The 20748-nt window shown below is 36.3% G+C and overlaps 1 protein-coding gene and 1 long non-coding RNA gene across 2 annotated transcripts in view; one reads left to right on the top strand and one right to left on the bottom strand.

The window, feature by feature from the left end:
• Positions 1–20748, top strand: part of LOC137490042 (uncharacterized) — an 846477-nt gene that overhangs the window by 689142 nt on the left and 136587 nt on the right. The window lies entirely within an intron of this gene.
• asphd1 (aspartate beta-hydroxylase domain containing 1) overlaps positions 11033–20748 on the bottom strand; it is a 16087-nt gene continuing 6371 nt past the window's right edge. Inside the window, exons 5-7 of the mRNA XM_021474892.3 lie at positions 19906–20113; positions 16376–16489; positions 11033–11743 (exon numbers count right to left, since the gene is read on the bottom strand). Coding sequence (XP_021330567.2) covers positions 11634–11743; positions 16376–16489; positions 19906–20113 — 432 coding nt within the window. The 3' untranslated portion in view covers positions 11033–11633. The remainder of the gene's footprint in view (positions 11744–16375; positions 16490–19905; positions 20114–20748) is intronic.

Raw genomic sequence — 20748 nt, 5'->3', positions numbered from 1 at the left:
GCCAAAACGCTAGCTGTTTTATTATTGCTCTGTGTTGTGTTTCTTTGTGGGTGTTTTTTTTTTCTGAATGCTACCTTACTGTACACGTAGCTAAAACTCGCTCATTTTGAGGCGGGAATCGGCGGACGTGCAACAACTTTAATCATAAGGTAAACACAAAACAACAGTCTCCATCTGGAGCTACTTCACGGGACTCTACACTTGTAAACTCTTGTTCCATCGAGCCTGCAACTCTCAGCACCGCCCACACTCATTGCCGCTACCAAACCGAACAATTACAGAGCTTGCGCTATGCATTGTTGCAAAGTGTAGTTAAATTTTTTGAGAGGTGCATGTCAGCCATGGTGAGGGCTATGTGACCACGCGAAGACTGCGCCGAACCAAACGCGTGCGCTCGACGCAGATGTATAAATCAGCCTTAAGCTGAAAGCAAAATGAATGAAAGAATGAATTTGTTGAAATATGATTGATAAATGAATAAAAATTAAATTTATTTGACATTGAAACATTGGTAACATTATAAATTTAAATGCCCTCACTGTTTTAATCACTTAGTTTGACGCCAATTTTTGTATTTCTTTTTGTTCCAAATTTTAGACTAAGAAGAATGCAAAAATGTCCCAAGAGCCCGTTTCTGTGCACGACTTAGGTTGTTGTGGTCCTAACCTTTGACCACTACCCGTTTCACAATTTACTGGCCCCTTACGGTTTGCCATGCAGATGGTGGGCCTGCAGTAGGAAGGTCCCACATTAGCCGCATTTTCACTGTCGGGTCATTGTGAGCCAGGGCTTTTTTCGGGCCAGGCAGGGCCGGGCTAATCGCCTGTGAGCTTGAGCAGTGAGGCCGAAATCATGTGGCGTTTCCACTGTCAGGCTAGTAGCTCACAGCACGTCAGGCAAACCCTGCCCCCAGAACGCCCCCCCAAATCAAACGTCACACAACCCGCCCACTTTAGCGAGAATCAGGCAGATAAAGCACACCATCGCATCATCACAAAATGAGCAAAATCAAGACAACCTTAACAAACAAATGACTCGTTACTGTACAGCATTACATTATATTTCTATACGCACAGGCCTGTGTGTTTCCATTCATTACAGAATATTTGTTTACTCACCGACTGACTGTTGGCATAGTGAATCGAGTAGTCTCGCCACTAACCGAGGGACCCAGCACAATGAGCGCACCCATCCATGATATAACAGCACAGAAATTCTCCAGTAATAACTCGGAATGAAATGTATTTTATGTTATCTTCGTTTTGATAGACGCCGTCAAACATTCAGCCCAAATGCTCCGGAGAGACCTAAAACATATTCATTTTCCCAAGGCTATCTTATTTTTTTATTTTTTATTTAGCAGGGATAGTGTACATTAATTAGCATTTCTGCAAATCCACCAGAATTAGCCAGAAGGCTATTTTTTTATCTGTTGTCCCTGAACAACCTAAAAAAAAAAAAACAATACAACGAAAATCTGACATATTTCGTTGCGCTCAGCAGCTTTTCACTAATCAAGCTCTACATGTATTTAAAATTTGTTTTGTTTTATTTACAACTTCATTTTACAAGGTGGTGTAACCTTTAAATTTATAAATGATAAAATTAAAATGTTAAGCCTTTAAAAGCTAAATACTAGTATCTTGCAAAATAACTAGTAAAATATTCTGTACTTTTATTGTGACAAATATAAAAAAAAATTCATTATTAAAAATATTATCTTCAAAAATCTGTAAAAAAAAATCTCTCCGTTAAACAGTGTTGGAAATATTAGAAAAAGAATGAAATTATCACAGGATAGCTAATAATTTTGCCTATATATACTGCTTATGCAATATGTGTGTATCTAAAATATAATGGCCGTTTAATTTTGTTCCATGTGTGTCCAGTGTTTTAAAGTGCATTGTCATATTTCCTGGTGGGATTATGACATCTGTTGAAGCATAACCACTTCTTAATATGACAAAAAGGTTTATCTAACATAATAAAAAAATACATCTGGTGTAATAATGCCTGTATTGCACTGTTTCAGAGCCAGAACTCATCTTTGCAAGATAATTCCAACATCCAGCTTTAGGATCATCAACAATTATCCCATCCCAAATTTAATCAGCAATCGTGAGTAGACCTTTGATGGCCAGCTGCCCGCACACATGCAAAGACCGCGCAATCATGCAGGTTTGCAAGACTTGAGATTTGACTTGGAAATACTTTTAAAGAGGACCTATTTTGCCACTTTTTTATTGTAAAATTAGTCTCTAGAGTGTGTAAGTGAAGTTTCAGTTCAAAATACAACACAAATAATGTTTTATTACCTGACCCTTTTAGGCTTTGATCCTAATTGTGCCATTTTGGGGACTGTCGCTTTAAATTCAAATGAGATTGTGCTCTTTTCAAAAGAGGGTGGAGCTATAAATGCCTATGTGTCAGCATAGTGGCAGATTCAAAACATGATGTCCTATACTAATGAAGGAGATTGTCACTAATGGCCTGAGCTTTCCCCCTCTGATAACATGTACAAAGGGAGAATGTCAATCAAAGTGTTTCTGCAGACTGCTTTTATCAAGTGTGATTATAAAAAATAAAATTAATACATTTTATACTATTAGAAGCAGCTTATATTCACAGACCCTTGCCACACAACTGTGTTTAAAAGGGGTTAAAAATGTTTCTTGCATAATAGGTCCCTTTTAAAACCAAAGATGAGAGTTTTTATCACTCTTTTATCAATAGAGCTGTTTCACACTTTGTTTATGTTATGTTTAAATGCACGCTAGTACTATTAGAAAAAATACAAGCATTTAAAACAACAACGTCTAAGGAATTGGCTCTTATAAAACAAACGAAGAGTTCAGATGGAAAAACCTCTTATTGCCGTGTGAAATTTTCCTCTAAAATTAGCATTCTTACCAGGCTCCTGTGTGTAGGTTTAGTAATTTCACCTTTATGGCAAAGAATGAGTTCTTTTCATGGTCTTCAAAGTGAAATAACTAAACAAAGGAGACTAAAAATAATGCTCATTTCTGATGGAAATTTCTGACAGCATCTAAACTCTTTAAATATATATAAAATAAACATAATTTTAAATGTTTGTGGACTGGAAGTCAATGAGACTTTTGTTTTAGCATGTTGATGTACTGAAACAGAATATTAAGTAGGGGGCGGGGCTTTCTATTTGCGCATCATTACTTCATAGCAAACTAATGGTAAGAGTGGCGTGGTAAGAATCTTAGGCTCTATTTTGACGGTCCATGTGCAGAGCGCAAACGCTTTCAGGGTGTGTCAGAATGCGTTTTTGCTAATTTAAGGACGGGAAAATCTGCTCTGCGCTGTGGCGCATGGTCTAAAAGGGTTGAGTTTATTTTCTTAATAAGTTATAGGTGTGTTTTGAGAATAAACCAATTAGAGTCTCATCTCCCATTCCCTTTAAGAGCCAGCTGCGTCGCGCCAAGAGCGCATTCGCTATTTACAAGACGTAAAGTAAGTCTAAGTGGAAAAAAATGAGCATTTCACTAGCAAACAGTTAACAGTTAACTGTTTCTTTTAACAGAAAACTGTTAAACAGAGCATCTACTGTGAGAATGAGAGGTAATGGATCTACTTTCACTTTTGCTCTTGGATAGGGAAACCTTTACGCACAGACATCAGTCTATAAACAAATAATTTTGTTTGTTAAGCGCAAATATTCGTTTCAAAATTATTTCTAAATTCAGTTCTAATTTCCAGCAAACGAATAAATGAACAATAATAACAAAATGTGCTCAAAAACCTGAGTTATATCCTAAAACACATGCTGTGCCCCATATGGTCTAACACCTGCAGGTGGGCAAATCTAAGCTTGTTTTTAATAAAACAACTATAAATATGGATATAATAAATAATACTGCTAATAATAATAACATTATACAAAAGCAAATTGTTATGACTGAACTGAAAAAGCCTCTCGAGATGAAGAAGACATAAAAGCAGAGATTTTTCATATTTATGTAGGCTAGAAAATAATATGTTTTGTAATATTTTAATCCTTTATATATATCCTATATCTATCCTATATATATCCTTAATATTTACATTTTTTCATATGTAAAGATATTTGCCTACTGCTCTCTTGTGCGTATTAAGCAGTGTGTAAGCGAGGCGCAACTCTGCGCCGGAGTGTAGACCGGGTTTGGTTTGGTCTAATGAAAAATCTATTATAGTTTCTAAAAATATCACTAGCAGTGCGCCTCAGAATGCCTTCCTTTTTAGACCAGAACGCCTATGGGCACACAAATAAGCGCTAATGCATTTGCTATTTAAACAGTGTAGCGCAACGCCTCAAAACGACTCTTGCGCCAAGCTGAAACTTCCAAAAGACTACTGCGCCGCGCCTTGCGCCACATTTCGCCGGGTGTATGATAGAGCCCCTTGTGACTGAAGCCATCAAACTTACATCATCAGAAAAGAACCTACACTCCAAACACGGACAGACTTTGCTTTTTCATTGAATTAATTTGCACGGATTAAATGTTCACCTGAAGGATATCAATGTGCGCTAGCAAAAGAAGCACTGTAAATTTTAATTTCACATGGATTTTAAAGACATGAAAGGGTCTATAAAGCCTTTTTAAATACTCAAATAGTCGAAGTGACATGTTTAATATATCCACAAAGGAAAATATTTATCTACCATCTGCTTTTTCATAGCTATAGATTTAGATCATTCCTGTAAATCCTTATATTATGCTAGATGTGTCTCATTCTATCATCTCTCCATCTTAATCAGTCTCTCATACATTTTTAATTGAAAACAGAGCCCCCTGAACCCTTTCGGGATATACAATCCTCTTTATTTTCTGTTCTTCTGCTCTCCCAGGGTTCAACGATGAAGATAAAATAGCTGACATAGAAGACCTCCGACCCCAGGTATCTCTTTGGGTGCTGAGTGAGTTAAGTGTCCCTCTGTGAGGGAGTGCAGGTGAGTGAAAACTGACCCTTTATTCTTCGTTCAATGCTAACAGCGACTGGTGAAATCTTAGACTTTTAGGAACTCTGAGAGGGACCCCTGTCCGTGCAGTAATAAAAATCCCACAATGACCCCTAATCGGATCATTTAGAGTAGTGTCACATGCCAACAAACAGTGAGTTAAACTGTATTACAACATTAACGTGCAAATATTATGTTAGCCTAATAATATCAACACCACAGTATTGTTTCAAAGCAGCTTTACAAAAGGTGCACATTATTACATTGCAGTCAAATTAAGTTATGATATACAGACATCATTAACCTGCAATTTTATAGCATATAGGTGATGTCTATGTGTACATGTTTAATGAAGTGTATTAAGTGTGTGTGTTGTCCTCTGTGGTTGGCATCATCTCTTCACAGGTATTGGATCCCATCAATGCACAGACTCTAGAGGCCTCTGGAGGGGCATCCACAGGGAGTAATAGAAAACAAAGAAAATTATTAGTGCACCTGCTGTTCATGATGTAGGTAAACAATTGATATTAAATGTCAATGAAGCACTATAAATAAAAAGAGTAGCCATATAACCAAATATAAACAAACATATAAAGCATATAAGTATTTCTAACAAAATGTCCTCTGCATTAAGATTGTGTGTATGCTAAGTTTAACATTACTAAAAAGATAGGTCTTTAATCTAGTTTTAAACTGAGAGAGTGTGTCTGAGCCTTCAGACATTATCAGGAAGGCTATTCCAGAGTTTAGGAACTATAAATGAGAAGACTCGACCTCCTTTAGTAGACTTTGCTATTTTGGGTAATACCAGAAGCCCTGAGTTTTGAGATCTTAGAGAGCACGTTGGATTGTATGTAGAGGGACAGAAGGTTGGTTAGATAAACAGGAGTTAGATTATTTAACGCTTTATAGGTAAGAAGCAATATTTTATAATGAATACAGAACTTAACATTGTATGAATTAAATATGCTTACAGTTAAAGTTACTATAGCTGTTTAGCAGGGCCGGAGTGGGACTCCTTTTTAGCCCTGGAGTTTCAAGTCTTAGACCGGCCACCCTCAGTTCATGACTGACTATTAAAATAAGGTCATTTCCAATTCAGGTTCTAATGACACTATCATGTCTTTTTCAAGGAAACAGCTGCTTTAGAACATCAAATGTTTTTCATAAATATGAGAACATTAAAGGGTAGCTAAATCTCCAACACTATTCTTTAAAACATCACAATGTCCTTTCCTGCAATATCTGAATATATATTCTGTGCAAAATTCTTTATAGATATCCAGTCCTTTGTAACGGTGGTCACACAAAAAAAGTAAAAAAAATAAATATGCACACCTACATAAGTAACCCAAACAGTATTATATGTCTTAACACAAAAACTGAAAATAAATAAATTAAAAAAAAATAAATTAGGTGAGATTCAAACTCGGGTCAGCAGCATCAAAATGCAACACGCTGACCACTGGACCACAATGGCCTAATCTTTTTCTCCCCTTTTTAGATTTCTGATTATGTCAGAGTTATTAATGTACTGAATCATCTGATTTAATTGAGCAGGTGTAATATTCATTAATATTATTTTTCGAATTCTGATATTCATTTGGGTGCCGCTGTTTGTGCAGGCTGCATTTTGCTCACAGGGATGCGAAAAAATAAATAAAAAGAGCAGAGCTGCGGCAAAATAATGAATAAAAAGAGTGACGCTATGGTCAAATAAATACATCAATTGAAAAAGTGTGACTGTTGAGAGTGCGAGCAGCTGGGGACACCATCCCTCGTGGCCAAAAAACGGAATGGCCCACCGGGAATTCTCCTGGTTCTTCCGATTAGCCAATCCGGGCCTGCTATTTTGTGAAAAGCATTGAATGAATCTCTTTTTTACTCTTATATATTTCTTATTTGTTGTTTGATTAACATATCCCTTAACCAGTGCTTCATTTGTGAATCATGAGGTCCCGGAACAGATAGGTGTAATGGATCCAGTTTAGCAGGCCGTTGGATAGCGGAGGGGTGTCACGGACAGAAGTTAAGAGCCGGGACGGGTTAATTGTCGCCGATGAAAGTGTAGAGGGTTGGGGAGTCGCGGAACAAAGTGTACAGTGGACAAGGGAGGAGGGAGTTTGAGTAGGGGATCGGTAAAATGAGTTGCCGAATCAGATTTCAGAGGTTCCGGATTCGGTGTGTTCCGGCACAAACTAAGCCCTGCCCTTAATCTGTCTCACATATTTACATGTTTATAATGATTGCACAGATCTGTATTTACAAACATTTGTTTACTTTCCTAACTGTATATGGTCATTTAAATGTGCCATAGAATAAATAGCGTAGTTGAATAATATGAGTTCAATACATGAAAATTACGTACTGTGAGCCCTAAACGCTTTTGTTTCCTCGTTTTCATGTTGATACCAGTTAAAAACAGGCCAATGGGAGCAAAACATAAACTCTGACAATACTCAAGGTATGCTAAATTTCTTACCTAAACCGAAAATAAAGTTCCGTAAATTAAACAAACAATTCTACCCTCCATAACTATCCATTAAACAGGAGAAAACGGAACAAAAGAAAAAGGGCCTTCACTTAGATCATTCAGCAGGTCATGTGGAGAGAGAGAAAGAGACAGATAATAGAGAATACAACACACACAGGAACAATACACACTAGCATTGTCAAAATAATGTCACTCAATATGTAACAATGCCCCTGGCTGTGTTTGATCGGTCAGAACATTTCCTAGTGAGATTACAACAATGATTATTTTCTCTCTTATTTTAAAGTTTATCTAAGCTTGTATTATACTTACCGTCTATGTGGAACTCTTGATTTTGGACTGTATTTAGGGATATGCGGATTAAAAATGTATACAGTGCCACACCAATAAAGGCATAAAGTCAGTTTAAATGTATTTTTTTTAGTTTAATGTGTATGTTGTGAAGTGTATGTTTGTAATGAGGCAATAGACACATGTAAACCGCTAATCAAAAGTGTTAAATGCTCATTAATGCATTGTGTCATATCACTCAGCTCTTACTATAATTTTTCTGCAATAATAATGCGCAAATAAACATGTGTTTATGCTGAGGTTGATATTTATTCCTGTGTGTGTGTTATTATATGTGGAAACACACAGAATACAACTTTAAACAATTTTCCACCGGTCCTTTTGGTCCAGTATAATTAGAATTTAGGCTATATTTCACCCACAGCACAGCTCAGGAACAAACTAAATTACTCTGGTGGCTTAAGGAGAGCTCACTCAATCCTTCTACCTAAAAGAACTTCACTACTACTTTGTTAAAAAAAATATTTAAAGTACAGATACATTTTGCATGTGTGTATTTTAGAGTACATCATGCTGTGTGTTTGCGTGGGTTAGCTTCATGCGCTGACATGAGCTTCTGGAGCGTCAAAGCAGAGCTCATTAAAATTCCAGACCCCTCCAAATATGGTCAAAACCAACTATATCATATTAGGCCCAATTCATATGGTTGGAAATAGACCTGTTAAACCATTTCTGTAGAATTTGTCCACTTACTTAAACAGCATACCTCCTATTTAGATATCAGAAAACACTTCACTGTATATGGCACCTTTATGACCTTGGCATGTTTTATTTATTATGTGAGATAAAACACACAGAGATGGAAATGTCAACATTTATTGAGTGTTCATGTCTGTTTAAAAACACACCCAAACCACAAAATGTCTGTTTTTACTCCTCAGATTGCATGTACAGAAGCCCCTCTGGGCTGAAAAACAGTTTTTTGAGTGTTTTTAGTGTGTGAACCGTGTCTTTATTATTATGAAACACGTCCAAATGTCACATACCATTAAACAAATGGATAAACTTGTACTGTAGGTTTACAGAAGCGCATGGAAATCTGCAGGAAGGTATAATTCTCCAGTAATAGGGTTATTGACCCCTGCTTTAAAGCACCAGAATGTGGCCATTTTCATTATCATTTCATAGTGAAACTGTATGATTAAGTTAAATGAAATCAAGATCACTATCTAGCAAAAGCTGCAATTATTTATGCACATATTGTCAGCGCAACACGGCTCCAGTAAATCTCCTCAAAAGGCCAGAGGACACTCTTTTGCAGAAACCGTAAATACGCTAAAAAGGAGTCGAACTGAGTAGAGGATTTACTAGCTTTTATTGATTTAAAGTGACTAATAAAGAAACAACTATGGAATCATCTCACAGAATGATTTATTTCTAGCACTCGAAGTTATGAAGTGAGTTTGGAGTAAAACCATGTTATTAAATGTGGTATTTTCACATGCTTTCAGATGTAGCAGAAACACAGAGATCTAGTTCACTGAGAAGCAACGCAAACAGCTTTCAAATGGCAGAATGATTACCTTCAATTTCATGGTTACTGCGATTAAATCATATATACGTTTTTTTTTTAATTTTTGTATAGCTTGTCAGTGAACTATGGCTCTGTGTAGTAAATGCTACTCTATCTGAAAGCAGGTGCTGGAGATTTAATACTGATTGCGCTCTAGCTTAACTGACAAAATGTGCATGAAAATCACAACCCAGGCTCATTATAAAAATGTTCCCCAATATACATTTCTGGAGAGCACCAAATACATCCCAGGAGCTACGTTTTTTGCAGTTTTTGTTTTTGCGAATCCACCAGAGACTGCTGTGTATTTTTTTTAAATCTCAAATTTCTTTCGCATGTGCCATTTGCGCCTGCAGTTCTTGCGTAAATCCACAAGAGGCTGCTGACGACTGACTGACGGACTGACTTATCAACTGATCCACCCTCCTCCTTTCCTAAAACCAACCAATAGTGTTTTTAAAAGCAAAGATTGACCCACCTACACATATTTAAAAAGCAGTTCAGAAATGAAAAGCCCTTGCGTCCGCCTGATATTTACCACATTTTTAGATTTTACCACATTCTCACCCTGTTGGTAACTTCTTGTTCTTGTTTTTAAATTCTGTTTTTGTCGTACCTGCTTTATGGAACTCTGTCGTCTTGGCCAACCCCTCTCTTTGTCTTTAGTCCACACATGTACATGGCGAGCTATGGGAAAGCTGTCTATATAGAGGTAAGCAGTCAGCTAGTAAGTCCTATAGCCCTATAGCATTTGTTTTAAAGACAAAATGCAGTCGTACATACTTCTGGCTACATAATTTGTGATCTCCAGAAATGTATATAGGGCTACGTTTTCAGAATGAGCCTGTGTTGGAAAATCACCTTTGATTAATCATGCAGCCCTATTAGTGTCTTCCATTGCTGGAACTTAAAAAACAAACAAACATGTCTTTCTCTTCTTAGATCTAATCAATATATAATCTTTCATAGCAAGGGCACCCCCTGGTGGTTCGGGGACTCATGCAAACCCTGTGTACAAGACGGATCGGCTCTGGGTGATATTTATTTTAACAAAACTTTTTTTTTTTTCACAGATTGACCCACCCACCCACCTAAACCCAACCGACTTTTTAAAAAGCACTCCAGACAAAGAAAAGACTTGCGGCCGCCTGATATTTACCACATTTTCAGATTTTACCACATTCTCACCCTGTTATTAACTTCTTGTTCTTGTTTTTAAATTCTGTTTTTGTCTTACCTGCTTTCTGGAACTGTTCTTCATTGGACTCGAACCCTGTTGTGTTGGTCAACTCCTCTCTGCGTCTCTAGTCCACCGTTGTACATGTCAAGCTATGGGAAAGCTGTCTATATGGAGGTAAGCGGTCAGCTGGTAAGCGCGAAATGGAACAGCGTTATACCGCCCCATAGCATTCGTTTTTAAAGACAAAATGCAGCCATACGTATTTCTGGCTACATAATTCGCGATCTCCAGAAATGAATATAGGGCTACGTTTTCAGAAGGAGCCTATGTTGGAGCATCACCTTCAATTAATCATGCAGCCCTATTTCTCAGTGTTTTTACATAGTTGCTGGAAGCCAAAATAAAAACAAACATCTTTTTCTCTTCTCAGATCTAATCAATATATAATCTATAATAGCACGGGCGCCCCCTGGTGGTTTGGAGACAATTGGAAACTCTGGATATAGGAAGAATCGGCTCTGGGTGATATTAAATTTAACAAAACTTTTTATTTGGATGTTAACCCGGCTGAATACATACTTGATTTGCAGGACAGTCATCAAGCGCATTGTTGGCAACACGATAAAATTCACAACGCATGCAAGTAGTCCGGTCATACACAGTATGTTGTGTTCGGTGTGCTTCACAGGTCTGAAAAAATAATTGATGATATTTAAAAAAAAAAAAAAAAAACTAAATAGCATAGCCATGAGGCACGCGTACAGTATTTACGGAGAACCATGAATCACAGTATAACATCAGAGAGGTCAGGAGGAGAAATCAGGCACAAAAATGAGAGAACAGGAGCGCGGGATTATCAAGACAGGCACAAGTCAAATATAGATATGAAATTGTTCATCACGTGTCGTCACAGTATCTGTGTGCTCAGGGCTCAACATATGATCCATATGTCGTCTGATTTGTCTGTCTACTTTGTCTAAAACTCAAACAGAGGCGCACATAAAAAGATGTGGTTGTTAAATGATCAATATTCTCAGTTTGAAGTTTTAACAACAACAAAAAACTTTTCTACATTTAAATATGACATGAAGAGGGATTGAGCAGTGCATCCTGGGAAATGCAGCTGGAATTACTGCTCGGGGGCAAAGATGTAGTCTAGAGCTTGTCTCTCGGCTGCGGCTACGTTGGGATGCCAGAGGTCCACGCTGAAGATGACTCTAGGACCGTCCTCTGCTGCCCCTACAGGACAAACACATACATTACAGATAAATGACAGAAGGAGCCCAATGATTTTAATGGTCTAAAATTACTGTCACCCCTGGTGAACATAAAAAATAAATCTGCTTTGAGATTCTGTATGGGAAAATGCCTGTTTCCAGGTTTCCTACAAACTCATATTGGAGAAAACTCAGAGCTGGTACTCTCATCCACCTGAATGACACGACAGCAGCCATATGGCGCCAGACCACACCAGGGGCACCTGCAGGATTTTATTCTAAGGTACGCACTAATCCAGCATCGCCCCGCCCCCTTCATCGAATCATGTCAAAACACACTGATGCTAACCGTATGTTCACACCGAAAGCGGCGAGAGCGTCCAAGGTCGCTCTGGCCGCCCTGGCGACAACGCTCTCTGCCTTCAGCTCCTGCGGCGAGAGCGTCAAAACTCGCTACATTGATCTCGTATTTAAAGGAGCCGTTGCAGCATATCAGTTACATTCCTGCATAAAACATGTTTCTAGCGTGAAAATGTTGCGCACTTCTTATCAAATTCATACAACAATGGAAGATCAAGCTGCGTGTGGTGTGGCTTTGCTCTATTTATCCAATATGTGTCCATATGTCTGAAATATCCTGAAGCAGCAGTACTGTTTTGTATCGTCACATCGCGTGAGATTCCCGCTTTTTTAAGATAAATTTATATAACATTAATGAACATCAGTAAGTCCCCAGTAACTTATTTAATGTATGTTCCTGCAGGAAAAAATTGGAAATAATTGGAAATCCGGCGACCGCAATAATCAAACCCTTGGGAACAACTGTGGTCGGAACCAAAGTTCACAGGTCTGTGTTCTCTGAACTGCTATCAATTGATGGACGTCTTCATTCTGATTGCTTGCCGCCGAACCGCGTCATAGCTCATTACCATAAAGTTGACTTCATTTCAACTCTCCTCGACGCTCACGCCGGCGAAGACGCGCCGCGCTGCTCCTCGCCGCTTATCGCCGCCGGCTCTCATTGAAAATGAATGACTTCCGGCTACTTTGACGCTGTCGCTGCTTTCGGTGTGAACGTACGGTTACTGTCAAAGGCTACATTATTGAAAGACATTCGTTATGAAATAATTTGTTACCTTTTTTAATTTTAATATTTTGTTGAAATCTGAATGAAAAAGTATGTCAGCATCAAAGAAAAATCAGACGCAAGACCTAATCTTTATGATTATGACATATTAAAAAAAATGCAAATATATGACAGAAGAGTGTTCTACAATAGTGAAGCATTAATTAAATCCTTATTTTCCACTGACCGAAAATCATCCACCCGCACAGTTGGGCTTAAAGTAAAATGTAATTAGTATGTTTTTCTTGGAAAAAATATCTTTTTGAAACGAATTTTGTAAATAGTTTGTCTCTTTAAAAGTATTCCACTGTCGTGCTGGACCGTTTTTTATGCTGAACCGTTACATTCCTGCCCAACCAGGCCAGACAGCAAATAAATTTAATTTTAGGAAAAATGACCAAATTGTAACGTGATGATTGAAAATGATTGGAGGGGAAATAAATATGTTTAAAATCTCCTTACAAAACAGAAAAATAAACAATGATAATGCAACAATAAAAGTGCATTTGTATTACAGTGGCAGAAATATATTTTTTGACAGGGCTTGTGAAAAGTGAGCGGGCATTGTCACTAATATAAAATAGCACCTAAATCATTTAATTTTTAACGATCAATAAATTACACAGCGGTTTTATATCAATAGTTGATAATGATATAAAATATACATTTTGATGGTAAAATAACAATTTAAACAATGGCTGTTATTTCTTTCAGTATTGAAACATTAAATAACGAATCCATCAAGTGAAATAAAAACTAATTTGAAACAACAGCATATCAGGATGTAAAGCCTATTTATGTCAAAGCAGATCAATTCCTGCTTGACATTTCATAAAATATTTTGCGTGGCTACCCAGTATATATTAAAGATCATCGAGAACAAAAAAAACAAAAACACAGATATTACATGACCCCATAAACGTCCAACTTATATTTAACTGAATCATATAAATGTTGAAAATTGCTCATTTTACTGTTATAAAATGTTTGTTTTGTTTTTTGAGTAAAAACAATATGGACATTTGAGAATTCATATTTATTTTATTTATTCATTCAGTCATTCATTCCTTTGACTTGTTTATTGGTGCATATATAGGCTATAATTTAAATCATACAACAGTACCTTGGACAGCTACAGTGCCACTAAAGCTTTCAAACAAAAGTCCAAAAAATTAAAGAAACATTCCTCCGACCGCCAACATCACAACACACCGTAACCGTTCTTCGGGTGGTATAGCCAGCATAAATTACAAAACAAGCCGTCTGTGCTTTGAATTAAAAAGTGCAGTTATTTCCTCTTTGTTCAAATAGTCTGCAAGTTCCTGCATGGATATAAGATATTATGGACTGTGGACATCAATGATATTAAGCGTGTCTTTGTTCGATGCGCAGCAGAAAAAAAAGTCGTTCAGTAGTGCATGTAGCTGTTGGTAAAGTTCGCTCCCGAGTCAGAGCGAGTTTAGGCTATGTGCTACCAAATACAGCTCTGCATGCAATAAACTCACACTCAGTCAAGCGAAGTAAAGATCTCATTGCCAAGGATGTTAATCAAATGAATCAAGCTCCAGCCACGAATAAAATAATAGGTTATTTTACTATTTTAAGATTTTAGACGACAGGTTAGTAATTATAATATATATGGTTAGTAATATCCAAGTCAATGAAATAATAATAATGCATGATGTATGATTTTTTTAATAATATTACTAAGCCGAAGGAAATTAAATGGTAACACTTTACAATAAGGTTCATTAGTTAATGCATTTACTAACATGAACTAATCATGAACAACACTTGTACAGCATTTATTAATCATAATTGAACATTTACTGATGTATTATTAACATTCAAGTCCATGCTAGTCAACAATAGGTAATGCACCATGAGTTAACATGAACTAACAATGAACAACTGTATTTTCATTAACTAACGTTTATTAACATGAATAAATACTGTAGTAAATATATTGTTCAATGCTTGTTCATGTTAGTAAATGCATTACTTAACATTAACCAATGAACCTTATTGTAAAGTGTGACCAATTAAATTAATGAATAAGTTAACATAATTCCTTTATGTTGTCCCAACAAAAATCGATTATGTGAAACACAGTGGCATAGTGTATCTAGGCAAATGGATTTTGCAATTTTTTTTGTAATTTTGAGTTTTTTAAGGGTTTTTTTGATAGAAAGACAAAAAGAATGAAAAATAAAAAGGTATATTTATTTTTAACAAGGGTGGCAATTATATTTATTATTTTTATTTTATTATTTTTATTTATTGTATTTATTATTATGGCGATGTTGACCAATATGGTATCATACGATGTCTAACGTGAAACATCATGATGGACGATGACATCTTCGTCGTAGGTTGCGGTGAATTTATTATTTATGAATAAATAAATAATTTATAACAAATTAATTATTTGTAGCCTACCGTGTGAACTACCTGTCATGATCACCAGCCATCTAACCAGCAGAGATCACTGGAAAACATTCACACACACATAGGACTACAAATCTGCTTGTAAATGGACTACATATTTAGTCATGCAACACACACACACAACTGGTTCCTAATCCTGACTGATTGCATACACACAGCTGATGCTGCTCAAGTACTGATTACACACCCATATATATATATATATATATATATATATATATATATATATATATATATATATATATATATATATATATATATATATATATATATATGTACAGCTCACATTAAGACACTCATGGCTGAGTCTTGAGTCATTGAGTGACACTACAATGCGTTTTCCTTTGTCTTGTTTCGCCGTTTTCTTTGATCCTTGCCTCGTTTATTTAATTCCGTTTGCTGCGTGCCTTTTGACCACTTGCCTGCTAATACGACTTTGACTACGGGATTGCCCTTATACATCTGTTTGCTCCTGTTATGACCCTTGCAGTGTCACACTCCTGGTTACACTACCTGACTCTCATAGTCTTTGTTTTACCCATACCCAAATCATGAATAAATAAAGATAAGTTACACACATATTTCAGTTTTGATTAGTCCCTTTACCATTTTAATGAATGAATGTTTGTTGTGGCTGGCCAACGAAAGCTGGCGAAATCAAGTTTGGCTACATTGTACTGTTACCTGTGACGCAACAGTATCTCAGTTGTTTCTATAGAATCAATTTAGAAAATGGAGCGCTTTGTGCAGAAGCTACTGTATATGCTTACTCAGAATGATCTCTCTCATATTTATGCTCATGTAGCACTCTGCTAATCCCATCTTACACATATGTTTATAAAGTTGTTTTTTTCTAATCTCATCTAGGTCATGAAATAGGTCAGGACCACTGCTGCCCCCCTCAGAAACATTATCGCGTGGCACCCTTGCAAAACAGAAAACAACCTTTACTTTTCTGACATTCTCCTCTGCTCTTTATCTGCGGAAAGGTCTGTTATCTATTATACTGTTGTATTGCATTTAGCTTGATGTGATTCAGCATGTTATGAGCATTAGGGGTTTGTGGAGTAGTTTTCTGACCGTTGTGTGAGATGGTGTGCAGAAAAGAGTCGTCCACAAGGAGGCAGTGTCCCTCTGACCAACACTGAGGCTCTCCACCAACCACCAATTCACACTGAGCAGGAGTCTGAAGACCTGACACACACACATACAAATACATACACTGGTTTTTGGTGGTTTATGAAGACTCTCCATAGTAGGGCTGCACAATATATGGCTTTAGCATTGATATCACAATGTGATCATTCGCAAAAGTCACATTGCAGGATATGAAATGTTGTTATTATAACGTATCATTTACATGGGGTTTTGAAACATGTGACTGGATAATGATTTTAAAAGCATTCAGGAATAAGAAATTTAACAATCCATAACTTTAATAACGATTAATGTTATTGAGTTATTGTTATTATTCTATTACTGTACCTGACTACTATTAGACTCAGAAAATAATAATAAAACACTGTTTATTTGAATGGCATCTTTTTCTGTGTTTACTGTATCAGTATTTTATGTATTTACTGTATTTATCTACGCTTGTTTATTGTATTTTATGCAGATTCACCTCTCTACAGAATCATCCCAATCAGTCTACAGTTATAAACACCTTCCACATAGAGTGATATTCAAGTCATCTGGAGAAATTGTATTTTTATCGCAATGTATATAGCAGAATAATAAAATATCACAATGTTAGATTTTTTCCAACATCGTGCAGCCCTACTCCATAGCCATAATGCAGTTTATACTATCAAAAAGCTTATTATATGGTCTAACCACACCCCTACTCCTAATCCCAACCTTCATGAACCACCTCAACATGGTAATATCTTGTCATTTTACAAATATGTGTCCTCATAAACCACCAAAAACAGTATGCACCCACATATACACAGATAGAATAAAGTCACATTCAACATAAACACTATAATGGCACCATGTATTGTTTATTTTTCTCAAATGAAAATTAAGGGCCAGACTTACTATTAAAAAATGTATTTTTGTCATTAAAACAGTACTGTCTAGATTTATCAAATACACTGTAAAATATCCAGCTTGCCTTAAATTTTTAAACTGAATCAAATTAGCTTTATTAGTCCACTGAACTTATATTATTGTTATTATATCGTTAAACTGACTCAAAACTGCTTGCATGTTTAAACAAGTTCTGTAAGTTAGAACATGATTAACTTAATTTATTAAGTTACAATGAATTAAAAACATATGCTGTCATGACTAATTGTTCATAAAAATGTTTTTACAGTGTATGAAAAATAAAGAATTAGCACTGAAAAAGGCATGGGCGCTGATTTTTGTCCCTGATCTTACTGAATATGCATTTGTTGGAGTTTCCCCACTGTAAAAAATTTATAGGACAAATGTTTTATGCTACTTTAACTAATTTTTGTAGGTTAATCAGGCTTCAACTATTTTTTTTAAGTTATAAAGTTTAACCCTATATTTTAGTCAGTTTGATATAAGCTGAGATGACTAGAAAAGTTGATTTAATTGAACAAAAATAAATTTAGGTTAGCAAGAATTTTTATTTTTACAGTGCAGATGCACACTTTATAGCAGGGTTTTTCAAAGTCTAAGACAGTGGGCCTCCCTTTTGACACAACTTATCCATTGGCGCCCCCCTCCTCCCAAACACACACTCACGCACACAAAATTCTGGAGGTTTTTCTGCTACCTCATCATGCTTGGTTTCAAGGTGTCGCCGAAGTTTAGCGGGTCTCATGCTGTCATTAGCCAAAATATCTTGGCAAACCACACATAAAGGTCGTGGTTCATCAGCTGGTCCTGTACACAAAATCCTAAATTCAAATACTGACCATCATATCGTCGTCTTTTGGGTTTAAGCCCTGAACTTGAAGGCTTTGAATCGGGGGGTCTCAGAAACCGATCCATTGTTTTAGCAGCATGATTAGCAGGCATATACCTGTATTGGCGGGCTTGTCAAACAGAAGCGAATTCACAGCTATGGCCTTCTGGGTAAAAACGGTTTTCTTATTTTTGACGTATTATTTTTTTAGCTTTGTTTAATTAAAACGTTTAAAAATAATAAAACATACATATAATAGTTAAACTTAATAATTATATATTTTTTATATAATATTGTTCCCGCGCCTTCCCTGACATGCTCTGGCGCCCCCCTGGGGAGGCGCGCCTCACACTTTGAAAACCCCTGCTTTATAGTAATTCAAATCTCAAAAACACTGGTATTTGCATTATTTAACACCTAAAAAAAAACTAAACTTATAGGGAATAATTTAACCAAAAAATGAAAATCTACTCTATTTATTCACTCTTACTTGGTTCCAAACCTTTGTAAGTTTCTTTTTTCTGTTGAACACAAAATAAGATATTTTAAGAAATGCTTATTTTGTGGAAAACCTGTAACCATTGACTTCCATGGTAGCAAAAACAACAACTGTGGAAATCATTATCTATAGTTTTCCAATACTTTTCAAAACATCTTCTTTTGTATTCAACACAATAAAGAAAGTCACAAAGGTTTCAAACAAGTAAAGAGTGCATAAATGATAACAGAATGTTCAGTTTTGAGTGAACTATCCCTTTATACTTGAATTAGTTAATGAAATATAAGCACTTCTAATTTAAACAGATTTTTTTGAATGCTTGCAAATTCTAAATGTATTTATTATTATTATTATGGAATTTATTTGTTGTACATTTTTGCTATTTATTTCTGTGGTCGAGTCCCTATTTCAAATTTCCTTGCAGAAATGCTGAAAATCTAGATGGAGAAGTTCTCTCTTGTTTGCATAGTTGGGGTAGGCCTTTAGTGCTTTAAAAAAGTATTTTCAAAAGTATAAAAGGGTTCAATACTCTTTAAATACTGGCCAAGATTTTGGTAAATGTTTACATGTAAATACCATAACCAAAACGTCAGAAATGCTATCCATTGTTATTTACAGTATTACTGTTCTTACTGTATTTTTGATTCAGCCTTTATAAACATTAGATACAAAACATAATTGTCAGGATTCTGCCACTTTGGTCTTGTTAATCCTTGTCTTGGTGTCCTGACACTAGTCCTGTCATGTCTGGTATGTTGTGCTCGGCTTGAGTTTTCTCAGGTCGAGCACTCATAATTCCCATCATTGTCTGTCTTTGTCAGTGTATGAGCACCATCCTAGCATGTGCTCTCCAGTCTATTGTCCAGTCCCACCCTCCTTGTTATCCCATTATTAGTTTATTCAGTTCACCTGTTTGTTTGCTAATTCTTTTTCTTTATAGTCTCCTCATGTCTGCTGTCCTGTGCCAGTTCGTCATATGCCGTATCCTGTCGAGTTGTGTCCTGTTTGTCCAGCCCTGATCCCTGCCTACCTAATCAAGTTTGCTTGCTTATTTATTTTGTTAGGTTTTTCCCCTTCTTACCCTTTTTTAATAAAAGCATATATTATTTGCTGCACTCCCTTTCTCTTCCTGAAACCGTGACAATAATATATTAACAAAAACATAAAATATTGGGTTTGTGACATGGCAAAAAGAAAGACTTTCTTGTCTTTGTTACAGTGACTTACCCAGATGGCAGCGCAGGCGTGTGTTTGTGGGGCCGTAAGTGCCTGCCAGTGTGGCCCCGGGCCCCAGGAGCCAGAAGCCGGCGGAGCCCAGAGAGTTGCTGCTGATGAAGGTTCTGAGAGAGAGGAGGGTTCGGTATGAACATGGACACGCTCTGCAGTTACTTGCCACACACACACCGGCATTGTAGAGCGGGAACACAGTCTGGCCCTGACAGAGAAACACAACAGTTTATTGTACAAATATACTTACAACTTACAAAAACACAGATCAGTGTAACTGAGTAGTTTTTTGTGCATCAATATAAATATAAAGTAGTTTAAAAATATATAAAGGAGTTTAAAAATGAGTACATTTACTTGAGTATGCTTTTTATGCTGTATTGGTACTTTTACTGTTCTATTTTTCTTTTCTTTTCTTTTTTTCTTCCAGAACAACCCCTTCCCCAACAATTTAACCCCTTACAGATGAGGTACATACAAAAATAATGATATTGTAAAAAATGTAATAAGACAAGTAATACAAAATAAATAAATAAAAGGTACCGCCATCATCATTACTTTAAGGGGATACACTTGTGCATCAAAATACATTGTGTTACATTGTAGTTACCAAATTAGATTTGGGATAAGTTGAGTAACCTCTAAATATACATATCCAAATATGTTGTAATACTTTTCCACCTCTTCAGAAAAATATCAGTCTTCATTTGTAGACATGCTGTCATTTTGTTCATTACATAGACCACTTTAAGTCTCTGAATCTACTGAGCCATCTTTAGAAAACCTTCCATGTACTGTTATCAGTTTTTTTTTTGCAACCAGTAATAATATCCTTTGTACAAA

The sequence above is a fragment of the Danio rerio genome, chromosome 3 (genome assembly GCF_049306965.1).
Source record: "Danio rerio strain Tuebingen ecotype United States chromosome 3, GRCz12tu, whole genome shotgun sequence".
In the NCBI taxonomy this organism is placed as follows: domain Eukaryota; kingdom Metazoa; phylum Chordata; class Actinopteri; order Cypriniformes; family Danionidae; genus Danio; species Danio rerio.
The sequence above is the reverse complement of the archived record's forward strand: the minus strand, read 5'-3'. Positions and strand labels throughout refer to the sequence as shown.